Below are 19,424 nucleotides of genomic sequence, written 5' to 3' on the forward strand. Positions count from 1 at the left end.
TACACTTTGTTTCTCCCTCCCCTGCCCCCAATTTCCTGATCTAGGAATCCAGGAAGCCCCTCTCCTAGCAGAATCCCATGTAGAACCCCTGGACAGCTTAGCATCTATGAAACCTAATGGTAGAAGACACAGGAAGCAGGAGGGATAGGTCAGAAAACCAGTCCTGTGGGCCAACGGCAACTAAGCACTGATCACAAGGCTAATCGTACCAGCCCAGGACACACAGGAATGATTCTGAAAATAAGGGGAACACAGCAACAAAAAAACTATTAATACTGTCAGTGTTGATTAAGAACTTACTGGTGTGTCAAGCACTTATATGTTTTAGTGAATTTAGTCCTTGGGACAGCCCGATGAGGTCAGTATGAATGTTTGTCACTGTTGTACAGATGGCATAAGTGAGACAGAAGCTAAGTCACTCAAGGTATTGCAGTCTCTCACTGTTGTTCAGTTGCTAAGTTGTGTCCGACTTTTTGTGACCCCCCCATGTACTGTAGCACACCAGGCTTCCTTGTCTTCCACTATCTCCCAGAGTTTGCTCCAATTCAGGTTCATTGAGTTGGTTTTCCAGCCTACTCGTCACGTTTATTCTGAAGTGGAGGCTGTTACTATTACCCTCACTTATCATCACCACCATCAGCACCATCATTCTTATGATCGGTAACATCACCATCCAAATTTTCCTTATCAGCATCAGCATCGCTGTCACCACCGCCATCAAAAGTGCCCTCATCAACACCAATGTTGACATCATCATTTTCATTATCACCAACATTATTGCCAAAATCATTCTCATCCTTCTCATCACCATCACCTTCATCCCATCAGAATCTTCATGACCATCACCATGTTCATGACCACCATCACCACCCTTGTGATCATTATCAGATGAGGAAACTGAGGCTCACAGAGGTTAAACCACTCACCTAAGTCTCACAGTCAGGGTTGAAGGAGTTGGGGTTCAAACCCAGGCATATTCCTGACTCTAAGCATGAAGCTTTCCTGGCTCTCTGCCCTTGAACTCAGATAGGTTCAGGAAGAGGCTATCTTGGCTAGACAGGCTGACCATCCTCTGAGCTGGAGGGAAGTCGTGGCTGAGATGGGACTGACTGCGTCAAAATCCAGACCTCCCAACCTGCCCCACCTCGTCTCCATCCTTCTGCCCTCCTGCTTTCTAACTGTCTGCCTCTTTCTAACCTCCCTCCATTTCACTCAATGGCATCTGTCTGTTCCCCAACTTTGGGCAATGTGGCTTGCTCTGTGGTCCATCTCACTTTTGGTCCCAGGTGTGGAGGCTGGCCGTATCCAGCTCTCCATCCTATATTCCCAGCTTCGGGGACTCTTGGCTCCATAAATTCCCCCAGCTCCCAACCTGGTGCTGACAGTCATTTGGGATGACTCAGGGGCCAGGGCCCGGGCTCTGAGTGTAAGGCCCTAGGTGGCCCCTCTGGCTGCTCGGACGGAGCCACCCAGAAGGCCCTCCTTGCTTTGTCTGGCCGCTTCCTGGTGGCCCATGCTGAAACCACTCCTGCTCATCTTGCTTGGAGAGGTCTGCAGTTGTAAGAGGGAACATCATGTTTTACTCTCTTAAAAATGTCACCAAAACACAGCAGGAGTGGTTCTTGATTACAGACATTTCCCAAGCCAGCGGTTTACCTACGTGGTGATAAACAGAGCCATTGTCTGCGGAGACGGATGTTCTAAATGTCACGCAGCCCCTCTCAGTGCTAAAACTCCAGCTCCGAGGATGTCATGTGACCATAAGTGGGGAATCAGCAGAGAAGAGAGGAGTTTAGCGCTGTTTGAGTGTTGGTAATGTACCAGGTACCAGCACAGAAGTTATTTCATTCCTCTCAGCAGATATTAAAAGCCTCCCTATTTTAAAGATGCAACAACTGAGACCAGAGGGGTTATGTTAATTTCCCAAGGTTTCTCAGCAAACACAAAGCAGAGCTGGGATTTGAAACTAGGTCTGACTGATGCTCGGCCCAGATCCTTCCTTTTTTGTAAACAGACTGGGAAAACGAGTCAGGATGCATAGGATAAGCCAGAGGCTAAAGAGCTAGGAATCCAGCATCTCTCACTGAATGAGGCCAGTTTACAAAGATTACAGGCTACGATTACCCAGGTGACCCTTAAACGGCTCACACAGCTTGTCTTGTGTGAATCTGCAGGGAGAGGTGCGTTTATCATCATCCTTTGCTTTTTTTTTTTTTAAAAAAAAGCCTTTAACACTTTTGTTTAAATAATATATTTGAAGTGTTTTGTCAACACAAACTTAGGTAAGAGCCCTGTGATGAGCCGGGGAAGAATATTTTTATTTGAGACAACTGTAATACGGTGAACGAAACTAGAGCCTGTTATACAGAATGAAGTCAGAAAGAGAAAAGCAAATGTTATATGTTAACACATATCTATGGAATCTAGAAAAATGGTACTGATGAACCTGTTAGCCTGGCAGGAATAGAGATGCAGGTGTAGAGGATGGTCTTGAGGACATGGCAGGGGAAGGAGAGGGTGGGAAGAATAGCAGAGAGCAGCATGGAAATATATACACCACCGTGCATAAAAGAGAGAGCTGATGGGAAGCTTCTGAGTAACACAGGGAGCCCAGGCCCCATGCTCTGTGATGACCCAGAGGAGTAGGATGGGGGTGGATGGGAGGGAGGCTCAAGAAGGAGGGGGTATGGCTTGCTTTATTGTACAGCAGAAACCAACACAACAGTGGAAAGCAATTATCCTCCAATTTAAAACAAGAATATTTTTAACATGGGACCACAGGGAACATCCTTCAGCACCTGACAAGAAGTTATTTTGCCTCTTTGCATCCAGGGACAAAATCAGGAGTAGATTTACGTAGATTCTCCCAGCCCCAAGTTTTCAGTAAAAGTCAGCTCTGAGGAAGATGAGCAGTTTATTGCCACGAATTAGCTTAGCCTGGGATGTGTCTGTTTGCTAGGTTTATACGGGCAGTGGGATCCATGGGCTGTGGATTGGGTGGAGCTGGGTTCAACTCTCAGCTTTGCTGGTTGTAAGCTGTGTGGCTTTGGATATTTTGGCCACTTAAGCTTTCTAGTTCTCAGTATACTCATCTCTAAAATAGGGTTAATAATAAAACCCAGTTCCTGGGGTTACTGCAACAGGAGGTAAGGCTCACAGCACTTAGCCTGTGGCATCTGCTACTGCTTTGACTACTGATGTGTCTGTAGGCTGATCAGACAGAAACAAGAGAAAGGAAAATGCTAGTTCTTTCTAAAACAGTCAAGATTCCTCTAAGTCAGCACGGTCTAGGAGAACTTTCTGAGTCAATGGAAACATTCCACGTCTGCTTGCGTTTTTGGTATTTTAGCCATGGACCACATGAGGCAACCGAATACTTGAAATGTGCTTAGGGACTTCCCTTGTCATCCAGCGGTTAAGACTCTGCGCTTCCACTGCAGGGGTCATGGGTTCAATCCCTTGGTGGGGAACAAAGATCCTCTATGTGGCTCAGCTAAAAAAAAAAAAGCACCTATTGTCACTGAGGGATTAATTGAATTTTTAATTTTATTTCACTTTAATTAGCCATATATAGTTAGTGGCTATAGCACTGGGTGGTGCTGGCCAAAGCCTTAATGTCTCTAAAGACTGAAGGCATATACGGCTCCTAACTGAGAAAGGGGCATCTTCCCTGGGGGCTTATGGGGACACAGGCAGGGATGTCTGCACTCAGACACTTTCTCTTTTAATTGAAGGACAGTTGACTTACAATGTTGCATTAGTCTCAAGTGTACAGCAAAGTGATTCAGTCATACATACATACATTGCTATTGTTTAATCATTAAGTTGTATCCAACTCTTTTGGGACTCCATGGACTGTAGCCTGCCAAGGTGCTCTGTCCCTGGGATTTCCCTGGCAAGGATATTGGAGTGGGTTGCCATTTCTTTTTCATGGGTTCATATACATATATATGTGTATATATACTACATACACACATATATATGTACATATATATATAAATGCACATATATTATATACAAGGATTCCCAGGTGGCTCAGTAGTAAAAAATCTGCCTGCTAATGCAGGAGCCATGGGTTTGATCCCTGGGTTGAGAAGATCCCCTGGTGTAGGAAATGGCAACCCACTCCAGTATTCTTGCCTCGAGAATCCCACGGACAGAGGAGCCTGGCAGGCTGTAGTCTCTGGGGTCACAAAAAGTCAGACACCACTGAGCTACTCAGCACAGCAGAGAGTATATTTGATTTACAGTGTTGTGTTAGTTCAGGTGTCTAGCAAATCGATTCACTGATACACACATACACACACACACACATATATGTTTTCAGATTCCTTTCTATTACAGGTTATTATAAGATATTAAGTATAGTTTCCTGTGTTATGCAGTACAACCTTGCTTTTTTTAAAAAACTATTTTCTATACAGTAGTGTGCAAATGTTAACCCCACACTCTTAATTTATCTCCCCCTTCCGCTAGATAAATTTGTTTCCTATATCTATGAGTCTATTTCTGTTTTGTAAATAAGTTCATTTGTATCATTTTTCAGATTCCACATATAAGTGGTATTATATGGTATTTGTCTTTGTCTGACTGACTTCACTCAGTACGATATTCTCTAGGTCTATCCATGTTGCTGCAAATGGCATTATTTCATTCTTTTTTATGGCTGAGAAATTGCCCATTGAGCTATTATGTCTTGTTTACAGAGCCCAGGGATTTGGGAATTCTCTGCTTCCTTTCCAGACTCCCACCTTCCATCATTCTTAGCCCCGGCCTCCACTCCCCTCTCTTCCCAGGGAGCACACTATGTCCACTCCTACATCTATCCTTGCCCTCCCTGGAATGCCCTTTCATCTCCCCTCTGTTAAGAGTCAACTCCTACTCACCGTTACAAGGCCCATTTCACACACCACCTCTCCTGGGAGTTAAATAAGATCATGCTTGTAAAATGCCTAGTATACAGTCAGCTCTGACCAAACATGAACTGTATGTGATCCCTGGGTCAGGAAGATCCCCTGGAGAAGAGAATGGCTACCTATTCCAGTATTCTCGCCTGGAGAATCCCATGGAGAGGAACCTACTGGGCTACATACAGTCCACGGGGTTGCAAACAGTTGGACACCACTGAGCAACTAACATTTAACTTGTGGTGATTGAAGTCCAGAGAGATTAGGTAACTTGTCAAGATCACACCACCAGTGAGAAGCAAAGGACGTTTTGCAATCAAATGTCTCTCGCTGCCTTCCTCATTGAGAATCACTGAGAACAGGGCTTGGGGGCGGGGGGGCATTTGATTGGATTTCACACTCACGAAGAACCTCAAATTTAGATATCGAATGTTTCCCCCCAAATGAGGTGGTGGTAGGTAGGTAGTTAGTGAATGTGTTTATCCACTAAATGCAATTTTGGTAACTCTGGGTTATCATTTCTTCATTTAAGTTAATACACTGGGAGCCCACAGATGGAGGTAGATGGGGCCTGGCTTGACTTCTGAGAAGCCTGAATGGTGACTCTCCTTGGCCAGTTACTTTTGAGTCTTGGTCCTGCCCAGCTGCCTGAGGGATCTTGGTTTAGATCAGAAATTCTCAGCCTGTAACTACTGGAATTTGGGTTCAGATAATTCTTTGTGGTGGGGGCTGCCCTGTGCATTGGAGAATGTTTAACAGCATCCTTGGTCTCTCCTCACTAGACACCAGTAACATCTCTATCACCAGCTGTGACAAATGAAAACATCCCAGGACGTCGATCAATGTCCCCGTGGGGAGGGGAGGAACTAGACTCCTCCCTATTGAGAAGCAGGGCTTAGCTTCAATCAAGGACCCCAAACCCATGCTTCCCAGCTCTCCCATCCTTGACCCATACCCACCCAGGGATCTATGAGGATTTATTTACTAGCTGTCCCTTGTTCCCAGACGAGACTGAGGAACCTGCCTTCGCTCAGCGGCTCCCACATCTGCTTGGTGTTCTTATTCCCCTGAAAAGACATCCTCCAGTGAATCTGGCATTGTGGCAGACCAGCAAGGCCAGAGCCATCATGTGGTCAAGCTTGGTGGTTCTCAAACGTCAGGGTGCATCAGAATCAATTGAGGGGCTTGTTAAAATTTCCCCTAGCCCATCTCCGGAGAGTCTGAAATAGTGGGAAGCCTGGACTCTGCATTGTCAAAAGCACCCACATCAGCCAGAGACAGCTGTGAAGACCTGTTTCCCTGGGAGAACTCTGGGCTAGACGCGTGCAGTGAGCAGCCAGGTGCCCTCCTGGCTGGAAGCGCCGCCCGCCCCCAGCTCTTCTCCCCCCCGCCCCCCGCCTTAGTGTGAGGCCCTCCCTCCTACCTGGCGAGCATCTTGCTTCTTGGCAAGAACTAAACTAAAGCCCTTTCCTTCCACTTCACTAGTTGGATCCTCATACTCAAGCCAAGAGTAGGTCTAGCATCTCTAAACTTTCTGAGGATCTTTGCCAGATCCTTTCAACCGAGGCTCCCTGATCTCTCAGGCATGGGGATGGGGGTCCCAGGCTGGACTCCACAGGCAGTCTGCACGTGTATCGGCTGGCCCCATGCTGACCACCAATCTCCCCCGACCAAGGACCCAGGATGGGGAGCAGGTGGGCCAGGCCTGGGTGCAGGGCGCAGCCTGGAGGTGGGGGCCGCCCGCTCTGGCCCAACCAGGCGAGGAGGCCGCCGAGGAGCAGCTGGTCCTGGCAGGAAGCCCTGCCCGTGTCTCTCCACAGACACCACGCTCTCTCCGACTCCCCCGCCTCGCCCTCCACACTCCAATGGTCTTTGGCTTCTGCTTCTACCTGGTTGCAGATTCTGAGAGCTGAGTCGAAGCAGGAAGATTTGGGGGGCTGTGCAAGCAGGTGTGGGGTCTCTGTGCAGCTTTCTTTCTAGATTCCATCATGTGGGAGTTGGGAGGGGTAGTTCTTGATAAAGGTACGCTCTTCAGAGCAGGAATTCCATGGTGAGCGCTGTAGCTGAGAAGTGAGGCAAGGGCCTCTGGGCTCAAAAACAACCATAACTCTCATTCCTAAGATCACAAAAGCTGGGCAGGATTCTCCAACTCACATCTGTAGGTCCCCGGCTATGGGGGATGGGGCTGAATTTGGATCCCAGCTCCTGAGGCCAATTGTCTTACTGGGATGTGACTTCTTGCTAACAGCCCCTCTGATATATCTTTTTTTTTTTTTTTTGAGACGCTGGGAATAGGTTTTAATGTAAAATATCTTGATTTATCTGTTTTGCCACAAATTCACTTTTTAAGAAAAAGTTTTTTTGGCTATGCCCCATGGCATGTGGGATCTTAATGCCCCGACCAGGGATTGAACCCATGTCCCTTGCATTGCAAGGTGGATTCTTAACCACTGAACCACCAGGGAAGTTCCAAGGTGTGTTGTTTTAAGGCACCAAGGTTGTGGTCATACATTAGCAGCCACAGGAATGATGGCGGATACAACGAGCGAGGAGGGGATGGTTGATGGTCCTGCCCCGGGGTCTATGTCTGACCTTACTGCTTATCACTCTCCTCCTACTTGCTACACTCAAGGCCTCCCAACCTCGTTCCTGCCTCAGGACCTTTGCTCTGGCTGTGCCCTCTGCCATGAACAACCCCTGCCTAGATTTTGCATGGTTCTGGCCTTGGTACAGATGCCTGCAGAGAGGTTTTCCCCAAACTTCCAATCTAACATGCTACCCAACCCCAAGCCACTTCTCTTGAAACCACTGTATTATCTCCTTCGCAGCACGTATCACTATCTAAAACGACTGCATGTGTCTATTTATTATTCCTTGCGTGTTGTCTATGAGATGACTCTGTAGTGGATCATCAGTGGATCCCCAGCTCTGAGGACAGTATCTGAGGCAGAATAGATGCTCCATAAATATCCAGTGACTGAGAGATGCTGAGAAACCATCAGTGACATGCAATTTGAGGTGAGTGAGCTTATTTCTCCTCCAGAATGAGGGGCTGGGTGCCCACCAGACCAGGTGGCAGGGACATCCATGGGAGGAGGGCACAGAGCAAGCACATTAACTGGTATAAATAGGACCCCTGTCCCCTGCCTGGGAAAGAATGCATGGTGGTGGGGGGCGGTGCAGGAAGTCACTCACACTCGAATGGTCACGGTGAGCATGAAAAGTTGCTCCCAGATTCTGCATGATGGCAAAGTTATCAGAGTTAATTCCTGAGTTGAAAAATGCCCCCCAAAATAGAGAAAGAATTAAAAAAAACAGTAGAAAAGAAAAAATGAAAATGCCACCAGAGTGATCCACAGCCATGAGAAAGGTCAAGTGCAGCCTAGGAGGAGGGTCTCTAAGGCAGACAGTCCTGGCATCAGTGCTGACATTGGTTAATCTGAAGGTCATCTCTCTAGGGAGGCTGTCTTTAGTAGATGGCAACCTCAGGGCCTTGGTTTCCCCTCCAGTCTGAGAAAATACTCTGATATCCTCAGAAATTTGATGGCTAGTAGTTAAGGGCACTGTGGCCAACAGTGCAATCTACAAGCTTATTAGAGGTCAAGAACGTGGGCTTAGGCTCAAGTTCTGGCTTTGCTGCAGGCTGGCTGTGTGACCTGGCACAAGTGACTGCACCTCTCTGAGCCTTGGTTTCCTATCAGGAAAATGGGGTGCTATGTGCAGTAAGTGAATTACTTGATGTGAAAACCATAGCCTGGGGCCAGGCCCACCTGGAGTGCTCAGCAGAGGCTGGCTAACATGACGGGGATGAAACTCAGGCTTGTCACAGGAGGAGGCCCCCTCCCCACCAAAAAGCTGATTCTCTAGGGTTAAAATCGACTTCTGTTCCTCCAGCCACATTGGCTTGTCTGGTTTCTTTTTAAACTCTAGACACTCACTGTGAGATTTCTAGGTGGAACCTGGATAGAATCCTGTGGCGAGTGCTGTGTGACCCTGGGCAAGTTGCTTCACCTCTCTGAGCTTCAGTTCCTTCTTCTATAGGCGGGGGCTAGAACCACAGGTCCTACATCGGGAGCTGCATTCATACAGGTTCTAAAGAGGTGACTGTTGTGAAGGTACTCCTATAAGTAACCAAGGGAGGGCCCTGCAAGCGGATGAGGAGTTATCAGAGCGCAGGGCGAGGTGGCTGGCCGGCTGGTCCAGATGGATGCTGGACCGTGGACCTTGGCCTCTTTAGAACCCTCCTTCAGGGCAGCAAGCTGAGCAACCTGGATATCCTCTGACATGCAGCATTTTAAAGTGACCGCTCCCAAGTACAGAAGGCCCCGAATTCGCCGCCTCCCTTCCTGATCACCCTTCACCTGCTGTCACTGCCTGCCAGGGCCCCCTCCCTCCTCCTGGGATGAAAGGAGGAGACTGTCTCAAGTCAACATCACTTATCTCCCCAAACACGGGCTGACACCTCAAACAACAGGACAGGGGTGCCCCCTGAGGGAAAGGGACTAGCTGCAGCAGGGAATAAGTCCAGGTCCAAGAGGAAAGAAGGATGGAAGGAGGAAAATGAGGCCAAGAGAGCAGAGGAGTCAAGGTCGCTGCGGAGAACCAGTGATGGCCCAGCCTCCGCTCGGACCCAGAAGCCACAGATGCCGAGTGGGACAGGGAGTGGGGCTCTGGGCCCAGCGGGCTGCTGGCTTCACTGTCACCCGGCAGCTAGGATGCGTCTAGGATGCTGGTCTGACCCCACCCCCAAAAGCAGCCTGGATGGAAATGGGCCTGGGAGGATGAGTCATTTCCAGGCAGCCGTGTGTGCTGTGGGGCTTGAACATTCCCAGGCCAGCAGCCCCGAGATGGGCTCTGAACGACATGCTGCCTCTGGGGTTGCGTTTCCTGACTTGGGACACTGATTCATAACGAGACACTTATTTTAGCCGTGAGCAGACAGCTTTGCAATCTGTGGGGGCGCTTTTGAGGTTGTTACGACGATGGCCGATGCTTCTGACATCACAGTGGGAGCGAGGTGATGTCATGGGTGAGGGACACCCTGGCAACACAAATGACAAAGCCACTCAAGAGGAAGGGTCCTGACTGCCTTGCAGACTTTGGACATCTGCTTAGATTAAAAACAAAAATAAAAACATGAAACATGCTTCAATTTCTCAGCCAAAATCTCAATGTGGGTTTATGTATAAATTCAACTTTAAATTCTACTGAACTTGCAACTATTGGGAAATCAAAGACAGGACATCGTTTTACCAGGAATCATTCGCCATTTGGGAAAATCGCATCACCAAGGTGACGCTGTGTTGCAGGTGGTGTCTGAGTTGCCAACACAACACACCTGTGTCAATCTGCATCGTGTTTGCAGCTATTCTATCTTTAGGTGCCAACATGTGACATTCTGGTGGAGCCGTGCCTGTGCGCTGATATGTTAAATTACAGGCTCTTTTATTATAAATGACTTTTATGCTCTATCGCCTTTATTTTATCATTAGGGCATTATACTGATTTAAAAAATGTAAAGTGTGGGTAGGCTACATGCTCCATGAAGGAGCTTCTGGTTAGTGAAGGGGGCATTTCAAAATATTTGTTAAAAAAACAGAGTGAAGGGGAGGAGCTTTGCATCCAGCCATGGAGCCGGGGGGGAACACATGCTATTACACAATATTACTCATCCTTAGAGCCATTCATCTCAGTGGCTTTTGTGGAGGCACATCCTTGCCCTGGGTCACTTCCTCCCAAAACGTATCTCTACCAAAGCAGTTTTTTCAGCTACTTGTGGTCAATCACACTGCAGGTGATGCTGCGTCCCTGGAGGGAGTTCCCTGATGGATGAGGGCAGCTGAGAGCTCAGATGTCACCTCCTGAGGTGGGAAATGGGTCTGTGGGAGCAGTACCCCCTGGCAGACGGGTCTATCTCTCCCTCATTCTTGGGGACACAAAGGCTGCTTCCCCGAGGTGGTGTTTGGAGAGGCCCCTTGGGGCCTGGCTACCAAATGAGCTCCCGTTAAAGTTCATGGGACTCAAGGACCTCATCCCAGCCTGGGGCCCGGTCCGCAGCCTTTATGTCCTAGACTGCCGGCTAGGAGAGGGTATTTGCTAGTATTCGCTCCTTGGATGGAGCATGCAGCTCCCACCTATAGAAGGGACTTCTCTACTTCATAACTGGAGAGTCAGACTCCAGGGCCGGGGTGGGGCTGAAACAGAGCCCTTGGGGTTCTGAGGCTCACACCCCACGCCTAGTTGAGAATCAGAACCAAGCATACGGGACATTAGACCCAGGGGCTCCACTGGCATGCAAGGTGAGATGGTCCTATTCATGGTCTCACTCCTGCTTCTGCAAGAGGCGGTGCTGAGGATGGGCGGGGCACGTATAGGATTCGGCGGGGAGAGGCCATGCCCAGGAGCCTCTGAGGACGGGCACTTCCGATGCCGCTTAGAAAAGGCCAGTGATTGATTCTGGAGTCTCTAGCTGCCTTAGAACTCAAGCCCACGGGGTGAGACTTGGGAGTGCCTATTGGCTGCCCAGAAACTACCTCACGGCTACACCCGCCATCTCCACTGAGTATGTCACAGGGGACATATGTCACATGGGGACCCCTGGGAAGTGGGTTCTAGCCTGGTGGGGGGGTGGCTCCTGTGCTGGTTGTGGGAGGATGAGATGCCAGGTCACTGCCACGGGGAGAACCCTGAGAATGTGATCCTGGCCTCCAGCTCTGGAAATGGACATGAGGCCCCTGGGGACCCCCAAATCATCTGTCCCACCAAGAGGGTCACGCCACGCCCTATGTACGGGGCTTAAGACTCTCTGTCTCTCGTGGAGATGGGGCCAGGGTGGGGCAGAGACTCCAGGGTGTCAGTGGGGAGCTCGCAGGAGAGAGGAGGAGTGGGTGGGAGGCGGGAGCTGGGTGGGCAGGGGGTGCCCTCTGTCGCCCTCTGCACAGGCCTTCCGACAGAGCCTCCATGTTCCTCCTTGGGGGTCTTGCTGGCATTGGCTCAGTTTTTGGCCAGGCGTGAGATGCTGGAAAAGCCCCAGGATGCAATGTAGCCAGGGTGGGCTTCCACAGACGGGGGTGCACAGTGGGCGGTCTGGGGGCTGCCGTGCCAGGACTGGGTCCCATGCAGGCACAAGTGCACCTCAGGACCTTGGCACCTGCCGTTCCCTCTGCCTGGATGCCCCTCCCCCTTGCAGCTGTGAGCCTCCCCCCGCCCCTTTCTCCGGGTCCTCCCATGTTGCCTTCCTAGTGCAACCTGCCAGCTTCCCACCTGCAATGTTACCCTCCCCAACACTTCCTAGCCCTTCCCCGCTCTATTTATCTCCTCAGCACGTATGACTAATGATTTACAGCGCTAACATCTCGCTTCTTCTTTGGCTTCCCCACTGCATTGCAAGCTCCCCAAGTCAGGGGGTTTGTCTATTTCAGTCACCCCCCAAAGTCAGAGGACTTGTCCTTGTCTAGTCCAGGGCCCAGAAGAGTACCTGCACAGAGCAGGTCCTCTGTGAACACTTCCTATATGAATACAGGCAGGGGCCTGGGAGCTAGTCAATTCAGGTCCCCACAGGATTTCCCAGTGACCTCTGAATGCCCTTGGGACTCTCAGGGGTCCTTGAGAAGAGGACTGGGAAAGCTTGGCCTGGATTTCTGGGGACCTCAGGCCAGAGCCTCCCTCTGTGGCTAACAGGATCTGCCTAGTAACATTGTGGGCTGTAGTGTCAGTACTAGACCTTAGAGGGGAGTGGAAGAAGGCAGAGAGAAAACCTGTCCCCCTCCATGCGTGTGTTTGCTCAGTTGCTCAGTTGTGACCAACTCTTTGCAATCTTTTGGACTGCAGCCTGCCAGGCTCCTCTATTCATGGGATTTTTCAGGCAGGGATACTGGAGTGGGTTGCCATTTTCCTACTCCAGGGGATCTTCCCAACCCAAGATCGAACTCGTGTCTCCTGGGTCTCCTATTTCCCCACCACCTGGCCCATCTGCTCCTCACCGACTGTGTAGCCGCCCTCCTCCCCCAGAGGGTCAGAAAATGCCAATCCGGCAAATACAGCGGGGCTGGTACCCAGTTCTGTTCTGTTTTTTTTTTTTTTTTTTAATTTTTTGGCCATACCACTCGGCATGTGGGATCTTAGTTTCCTGATCAGGCATTGAGCCTGTGGCCCCTGCAGGGGAAGCATGGGGCCCTAACCACTGGACCCCCAGGGAAGTCTTTCATACCCTGTACCCTGTTCTTCAACTGCTGGTCTTAGCTTCCATGTAATCGGAGCAATGCCAGTGTTTTGGGGAGTGGGGACTAATTCTCTACTTTGTCTCCAGTTTCTCTCTTTTGAAGTTTTCTTGCCCTGGATGGGCTGCCCCCAGGAGAGAGCCAGTTTGGGCTGAGGGTCGCCCAGCACCCAGCTCTTCCTCTCTCTCCCCAGATTCTCAGCATCCATCCACACCCAGGTCGGCCATGCCCAGGCGCCTCTCCTTATGCAGTGACCTCAGGGAAGGCTGCACCATCTGAGCCTCAGTCTTCTCACTTTTGAAATGTGGATTGCAAAAATACCCACCTTGTGGGGGTGCTGGAAGATGGGGCCTCAGCTACCATGGTTATGAGCTCTGGGTTTCATGGCAAGAGGTACGCACTAGACATGCCCACTGCATTTCACAATGGCAATTTCCAGCGTAAGAGGCAAGGGGGGTTAAGCGGGTATATGTGTGCTCAGATGCCTGAGACACTCAGCTTGGCTCCCGGGCTGTGAGACTGAGTTGCCACACATGCTTGCGTACAACACACGTACCCCAGGAGCTTACCTGTCCACCTGGATTTCCACATCCTTAGTCTCTGTCTTGGCAGGTCCCCCTCCGTTGATCGCTCTGCCCCCACTGGTGAGAAGGTTCAGGACAGGCTCTATCTCTTTGAGCAGTTTATTGTTCTCCCCGCTGCCCTGGAGGGTGACCCCGGCACTTTTCTTGGCAGGGTCCTGGCCTGGGGGCTTGGCAGCCAGGCCGTTGGCATGGGTGAGCGAGCCGGCTTCCTGCCCTGGGTCTGGCGCATGCTGGGGCCCATTGCCGGGACCCATGGCCCCGTCCACCGCCAGCGTCTGCTCTCTGTCGGCTGACGCTTGGTGGGACAGGTCAACGGCTGCCGTGGGGGGACCCAGGGGCCGGGTCACCCGGATGGTCTTGGGGGTCCCATCCCCGGTGAAGGTGGTCTCCAGGTGCGTGGTGAAACCCTCGGGGCCCCTGAGGATGAGAACCACGTGGGTCTCGGAGGCAATCCCCCTGAGCACCTCCAGGGCGCTGTCGTAGCTCAGGTCCACCAAGGGCTGGCCGTTGACAGCGAGAATGATGTCCCCGGCCTGGATGAGGCCGCTCTGCTCCGCGGCGCCCCCTCGGATCAGGTCAGAGACAATCACAGGTGGCTTGCTCACCCTCTCCTTCACCAGGAACCCAAGGCCCCCCACTTTGCGCTTGAAGAGGCGGACAGAAATGACATTGGGTTGGATCTGCTGAACGCTGAACATGTGGCTCTCCATGGTGTCTAGTGTCCAAGGGTCCACAGACCTCAAAATGGGTCAGGCCGAGGCCAGGTCCCCAGGAGCGGCCGGGCTTCAGGCTGCGCCGGGAGGAGCCGGGGGGCTGGCGCTGCGGGGCTGGAGCCCAGACGGGGCGCTGCTCTCCGGTTGGTCTTCTGTGCCTCTGACGTCAACTCGGCGTCACTCGCTCATTGCTGTCGGGCCGTCGGTGGCATGATTTCCTGCGTCTGCCTCCTTCCTCGGTCTCGAAGGAAGCGATGGTTGATCAGACAGACGTCAGGGGAAGCGGTGGGATGAGTCCCTACGTCACAGGTCAGGCGGATCCGGGAGGAGATGTGTCTGGTGGCTGTGCCTAGGGGTGACGCATGCTAGCTCGGACTACCCACTGGGCATCGCCAGCCTGTTAGAGGCAGATCCGATCCGGGGCTTCCTGAGGTCAAGAGAAGGAACAAGGAAGGGGAGGAAGAGGATTAAAAAAAAAAAAAAAAAGAGATGGATGTGGGATGCCCAAGACCACCTTTAAAACTAACATGGGAAATGCAGCCAACTGACAAGTCTAGCCATAAAATGCTCTGGAGTTCTGAAGACAACCTAGACACAAAATTCTTCTTCCTCTGGGGCGGCGGGGGGGGGGGGGGGGGGGGGGGGGGCACACTTGCAGGTGGCTGCATATTGCTTGGTTTCATTTCCATGATCAAAGCCCTGTGACAACGGGGGGCTCCTTGGGGAAACCACTGAGGAGTCAGCCCCAGAAATCAAATGGCAAGAACCCTAAGACCTGTCATCTTTTTTTCACTGGAAGAGGTCAGCACTCCAACCCTGTCATGCAGCCTTTGCCTCTCTGCTTTTTGCAATATTTTTCCATCCTCAGGTCAGAAGCTTGACCGACAAGGACTGTGGGGTGTGGGGCTCTCCATTCCCACCACTCCCAAAGCCCCCAGTGCAAACCCATCAACAGGAAATGATGTCACCTTCTACAGAATCACGGATGAGGGAGGTCAGCTGGACTTTAGGACCATCATTTTTGTAATGATTCACTTATTTCAGGTTCAAAAGGACAGACTTGGCCACACTCCATCCCATGATAAGTCAAAATTGGTATAATAAATAGCAAAGACACAGGCCCACGTCAAACTCCGGAGGGCATTTGTGTATCACAGACGTCTGAAATCCTAACAGAGAAACATTAGGAGGTGTGGACTGTGTCCCCCTAGGGTTAGATAAACACAGAGCTGGTGTGCAACAAATATTTGTGGAACAAGAAAAATCCCAAAAGACAGCGAACACTCATTGAGTGCATGTGTTTGAAAAGTGTATTTTTTTCCTCCTTTGATCTTCACAGTTCACCCTTCAACAGATGAGAAGACTGAAGCTTGGGAAGGTTCAGTGACTTGTCCAAGGTCAGGTGGAGAAGGATGGTGGGGGGAGGACTTGAACTCAGATCTGCTCCATTCTTGAGTCTGAGCTTTTAAACACTCTAGTTTTTAACAATTTATAATCTAGTGACTTTTGCGACTCCCACCAGCTTCACCAGACTCAGAGAAGCGGTTGGAGTACCAAAGGACCACAGGGAAGCCAACTGAAGGTGCTGTAGCCCAGGTGAGGTGTGTGCACCCATGGCATGGGCCCAGTGAGCAGCTATGGAAGCACATCTTATGCGTCTGGATTGGGGCAGGTGACCTGTGGGTTATGGGTGGAGTGGGGCAGGGTGGGAGATAGCAGAAATCCCTTCATCTCTTTTCCTACCCCCCAGCTCCAGCCTCCATTTCCTTTATGCCCTGGCACCCCTTGCCGTCAGCATCCTCACAACTCCTTTGCCCAAGGAGGGAGCCCTTATCTTCTGCTACTGACAAAGCGACACTCCCTCGTTTCCCTTTTAGCCACTTTCCGGGGTCACCCCAGGGCTGAGGCAGCCGATAAACTCCTGCTGCCTCTGAAAGCAGGGGGTGGGTGAGGATAACTCCCCCTGCACCCCGAGAAAGAGGCACTACCTCCCAGATCCCCCTCAAGGGAGGGTGGTGGTTAGCAAGTTCAGCCTCTCCCTTTTGCAGCTTGCGTTATGTAACTCCGCCAGCCCCTCTGTGTGGGTGAGGGAGTCATGAATACCCAGACCCAGCCTGGGCTGCTCTCTCCATCTGGCGTCGCTGTGTGTGTATGTGTGTGTGTGTCTGTGTCTGTGTATTCATGCATCACCCTCCTGCTGTGTCATTTCTCTGCTGTGTGAGCCTGTGTGGCCCGTGTGTTGACAGGTTGAGAGTCTTTCGGCATCTTGCTGCTGGCCTTCTGGCTTGCAGAGAAAACCGGCCTGAACTGCTATGTCCTTCCTCACTGGGGAGGATTGGTCAACCTCCCTACCCGTCCCCACCCTGGGCTCTGGTTTCCCTAACTCTCCCAGAGCTCTCATGGTACCCATTTCTTCCGGGTACCAAACCCAGGATGCTCATTGTTGAGCTGAAGGCAGAGACAGCTGGGACCTCCAAATCTCTTGAGTGTTCTAGTTTGGCATTGGGCTCCATTCTTTAATTCAAGAAGGGACTTGACGGTGAGCTCTTCGGGAGGTAGGGGCCCCCAGCTTGCTTCTACCCATACTGGCTTCAGCCAGAACTTACCAAAGGGACCTTCCTGGTGGCTCAGTGGTAAAGAATCCACCTGCCAATGCAGATGACGTGGGTCAATCCTTGATCTGGGGAGATCCCGTGGGCCGTAGAACAACTAAGCCTGTGCCCCACCACTACTGAGTCTGTGCTCTAGAGCCTGGGAACCACAACTACTGAGCCCACAGGCCACAATTACCGAAGCCTGCTTGCCCTAGAGCCCCGGTGCTCTGCAGCAAGAGAGCCGCCACAATGAGAAGCCTGCATCACAACTAGAGAGTAGCCCCCACTCCTCGCAACTAGAGAAAAGCCCGCACAGCAACAAAGACCCAACACAACCAAAAATAAGTAAAATTATTAAGAAAAATAACTAGTTGAGACATTGCATTAAAAAAAACACTGCATTAAAAAATAAATGCTGGAGAGGATGTGGAGAAAAGGGAATGCTCTTGCACTGTTCCTGGGAATGTAAATTGATACAGCCACTATGGAAGACAGTACGGACAGTCCTTAAAAACCTAGGAATAAAACCATCACATGACCCAGCAATCCCACTCCTAGGCACATACCCTGAGGGAACCAAAATTGAAAGAGACAAATGCATCCCATTGTTCACTGCAGCACTATTTACAATAGTTGGGACAAGGAAGCAACCTAGAAGTCCATTGACAGATGAATGGATAAAGAAGTTGTGGTGCATATACACAATGGCTTCCCAGGTGGCTCAGTGGTAAAGAATCCGCCCGCCAGTGCAGGAGATGGAGGAGACATGGATTCAATCCCTGGGTCAGGAAGATCCCCTAGAGGAGGAAATGGCAACCCACTCTAGTATTCTTGCCTGCGAAATTCCATGAGCAGAGGAGCCTGGCGAGCTATATCCATGGGGTCGCAAACAAGTCGGACATGACTGAGCGACATGGAATATCACTCAGCCATAAAAAGGAACTCATGTGAGTGAGTTCTAATGAGGTGGATGAACCTAGAACCTATTATACAGAGTGACGTGAGTCAGAAAGAGAAAGATAAATACCATATTCTAACACATATGTATGGAATCTAGAAAAATGGTACTGAAGAATTTATTTACAGGGCAACAATGGAGAAACAGACATAGAGAACAGACTTAAGGACATGGGGAGAGGGGAGGAGAGGGTGAGATGTATGGAGAGTAACATGGAAACTTACATCACTCTATGTAAAATGGATAGCCAATGGGAATTTGCTGCATGGCTTGGGAAACTCAATCAGGGGGTCTGCATCAACCTAGAGCATCGGGGTGGGGAGGGAGACGGGAGGGAGGTTCAAAAGGGAGGGGATATATGTATACCTGTGGCTGATTCATGTTGAGGTTTGACAGAAAACAACAAAATTCTGTAGAGCAATTATCCTTCAATAAAAAATAAATAAGAAAAACACAGCTTACTAAAGGACAGAGCTGGGACTTGGCTTAAGAAAAAAGAAATAAGGCAAGCCCGCAGATCTCCCTGGTCACTCCTAGCCTCTCCTCTCTCTTCCTCAGCTGCTTTCTAAATTGGCAGAGGGGGGTGGGGCTGCTGGCTGAACGGGAACTGGGAAATTGAAGTGCTGTTTTTTAGACCTTGTCCCGAGAAAGACAACTTGATCTTTAGAAGGAATGGAAAGAGGCAGGGCTTCAGTGAGGCAGTGATATTCAGCATCTACTGAGAGACAGGGTCGGGGGTAAACAAGCTCTAGGTCTAAGCGAGTGGATTCTGAACCTTCATCAGGGACAATCCTAATCTTAAGGACAACCCCCCTTAATAATATCCCTCTTTTCCCTCCCCACAAACACATCTTCACCCCCGTCCTGTCCAGGATCAGGTTTGACATCTGCAAAGAATATGCTAAGATGCTAGATGGAGACGCGTCTGTCCTGCTTTGTGAATGCCCAGTATCCACAGTGTCTCCTCAAACCTGGGCCTCCGGGACGGCTGGCCACCCTTCTGCCACAGGGAAGATCTTTAAGGCCCTTTCTGGCTCTATCTGTGTGTTTCTGGGTGAGTTCTTTATTTTCTCTGAACCTCAGTTTCTGTATGTGTAAAATGGGCTCCTTAAGTAATTCTTCACTCCCTGGGTAACTGGGAGGATTGAATAAAATAGTAAGTGCATGGGTTTCAGTAATGTCACAGAGCGAGTGCTCAGAAGAAATGGCTTCTTACCACTGTCGTGTAATATGTAATGGTTCCGGCTCCCTGCCCTTGACTCAGTGCGCTTGCTACTCTGTCGCAGCCTCTCCAAAGGCACGTCATGTGCCAGGAGGGGGCTGAGGCTTGAAAGCACAGAGAAATCTCATGCCGCTCATGATACATGGCACAGAATACAGGGAGACGGGTGGGTGCTGGGTATCCTGCCAACCCAGCCTCCGACTCTTGGAGCTGTGATTTTAAACACG

At 50.6% G+C, this 19,424-nt stretch overlaps 1 protein-coding gene across 1 annotated transcript in view; it reads right to left on the reverse strand.

The window, feature by feature from the left end:
- Positions 1–19,424, reverse strand: part of NOS1 (nitric oxide synthase 1) — a 192,328-nt gene that overhangs the window by 78,948 nt on the left and 93,956 nt on the right. The window contains exon 2 of the mRNA XM_061141872.1: positions 13,696–14,850. Coding sequence (XP_060997855.1) covers positions 13,696–14,420 — 725 coding nt within the window. The 5' untranslated portion in view covers positions 14,421–14,850. The remainder of the gene's footprint in view (positions 1–13,695; positions 14,851–19,424) is intronic.

Source organism: Dama dama, chromosome 5, assembly GCF_033118175.1.
Source record: "Dama dama isolate Ldn47 chromosome 5, ASM3311817v1, whole genome shotgun sequence".
Lineage (NCBI taxonomy): Eukaryota > Metazoa > Chordata > Mammalia > Artiodactyla > Cervidae > Dama > Dama dama.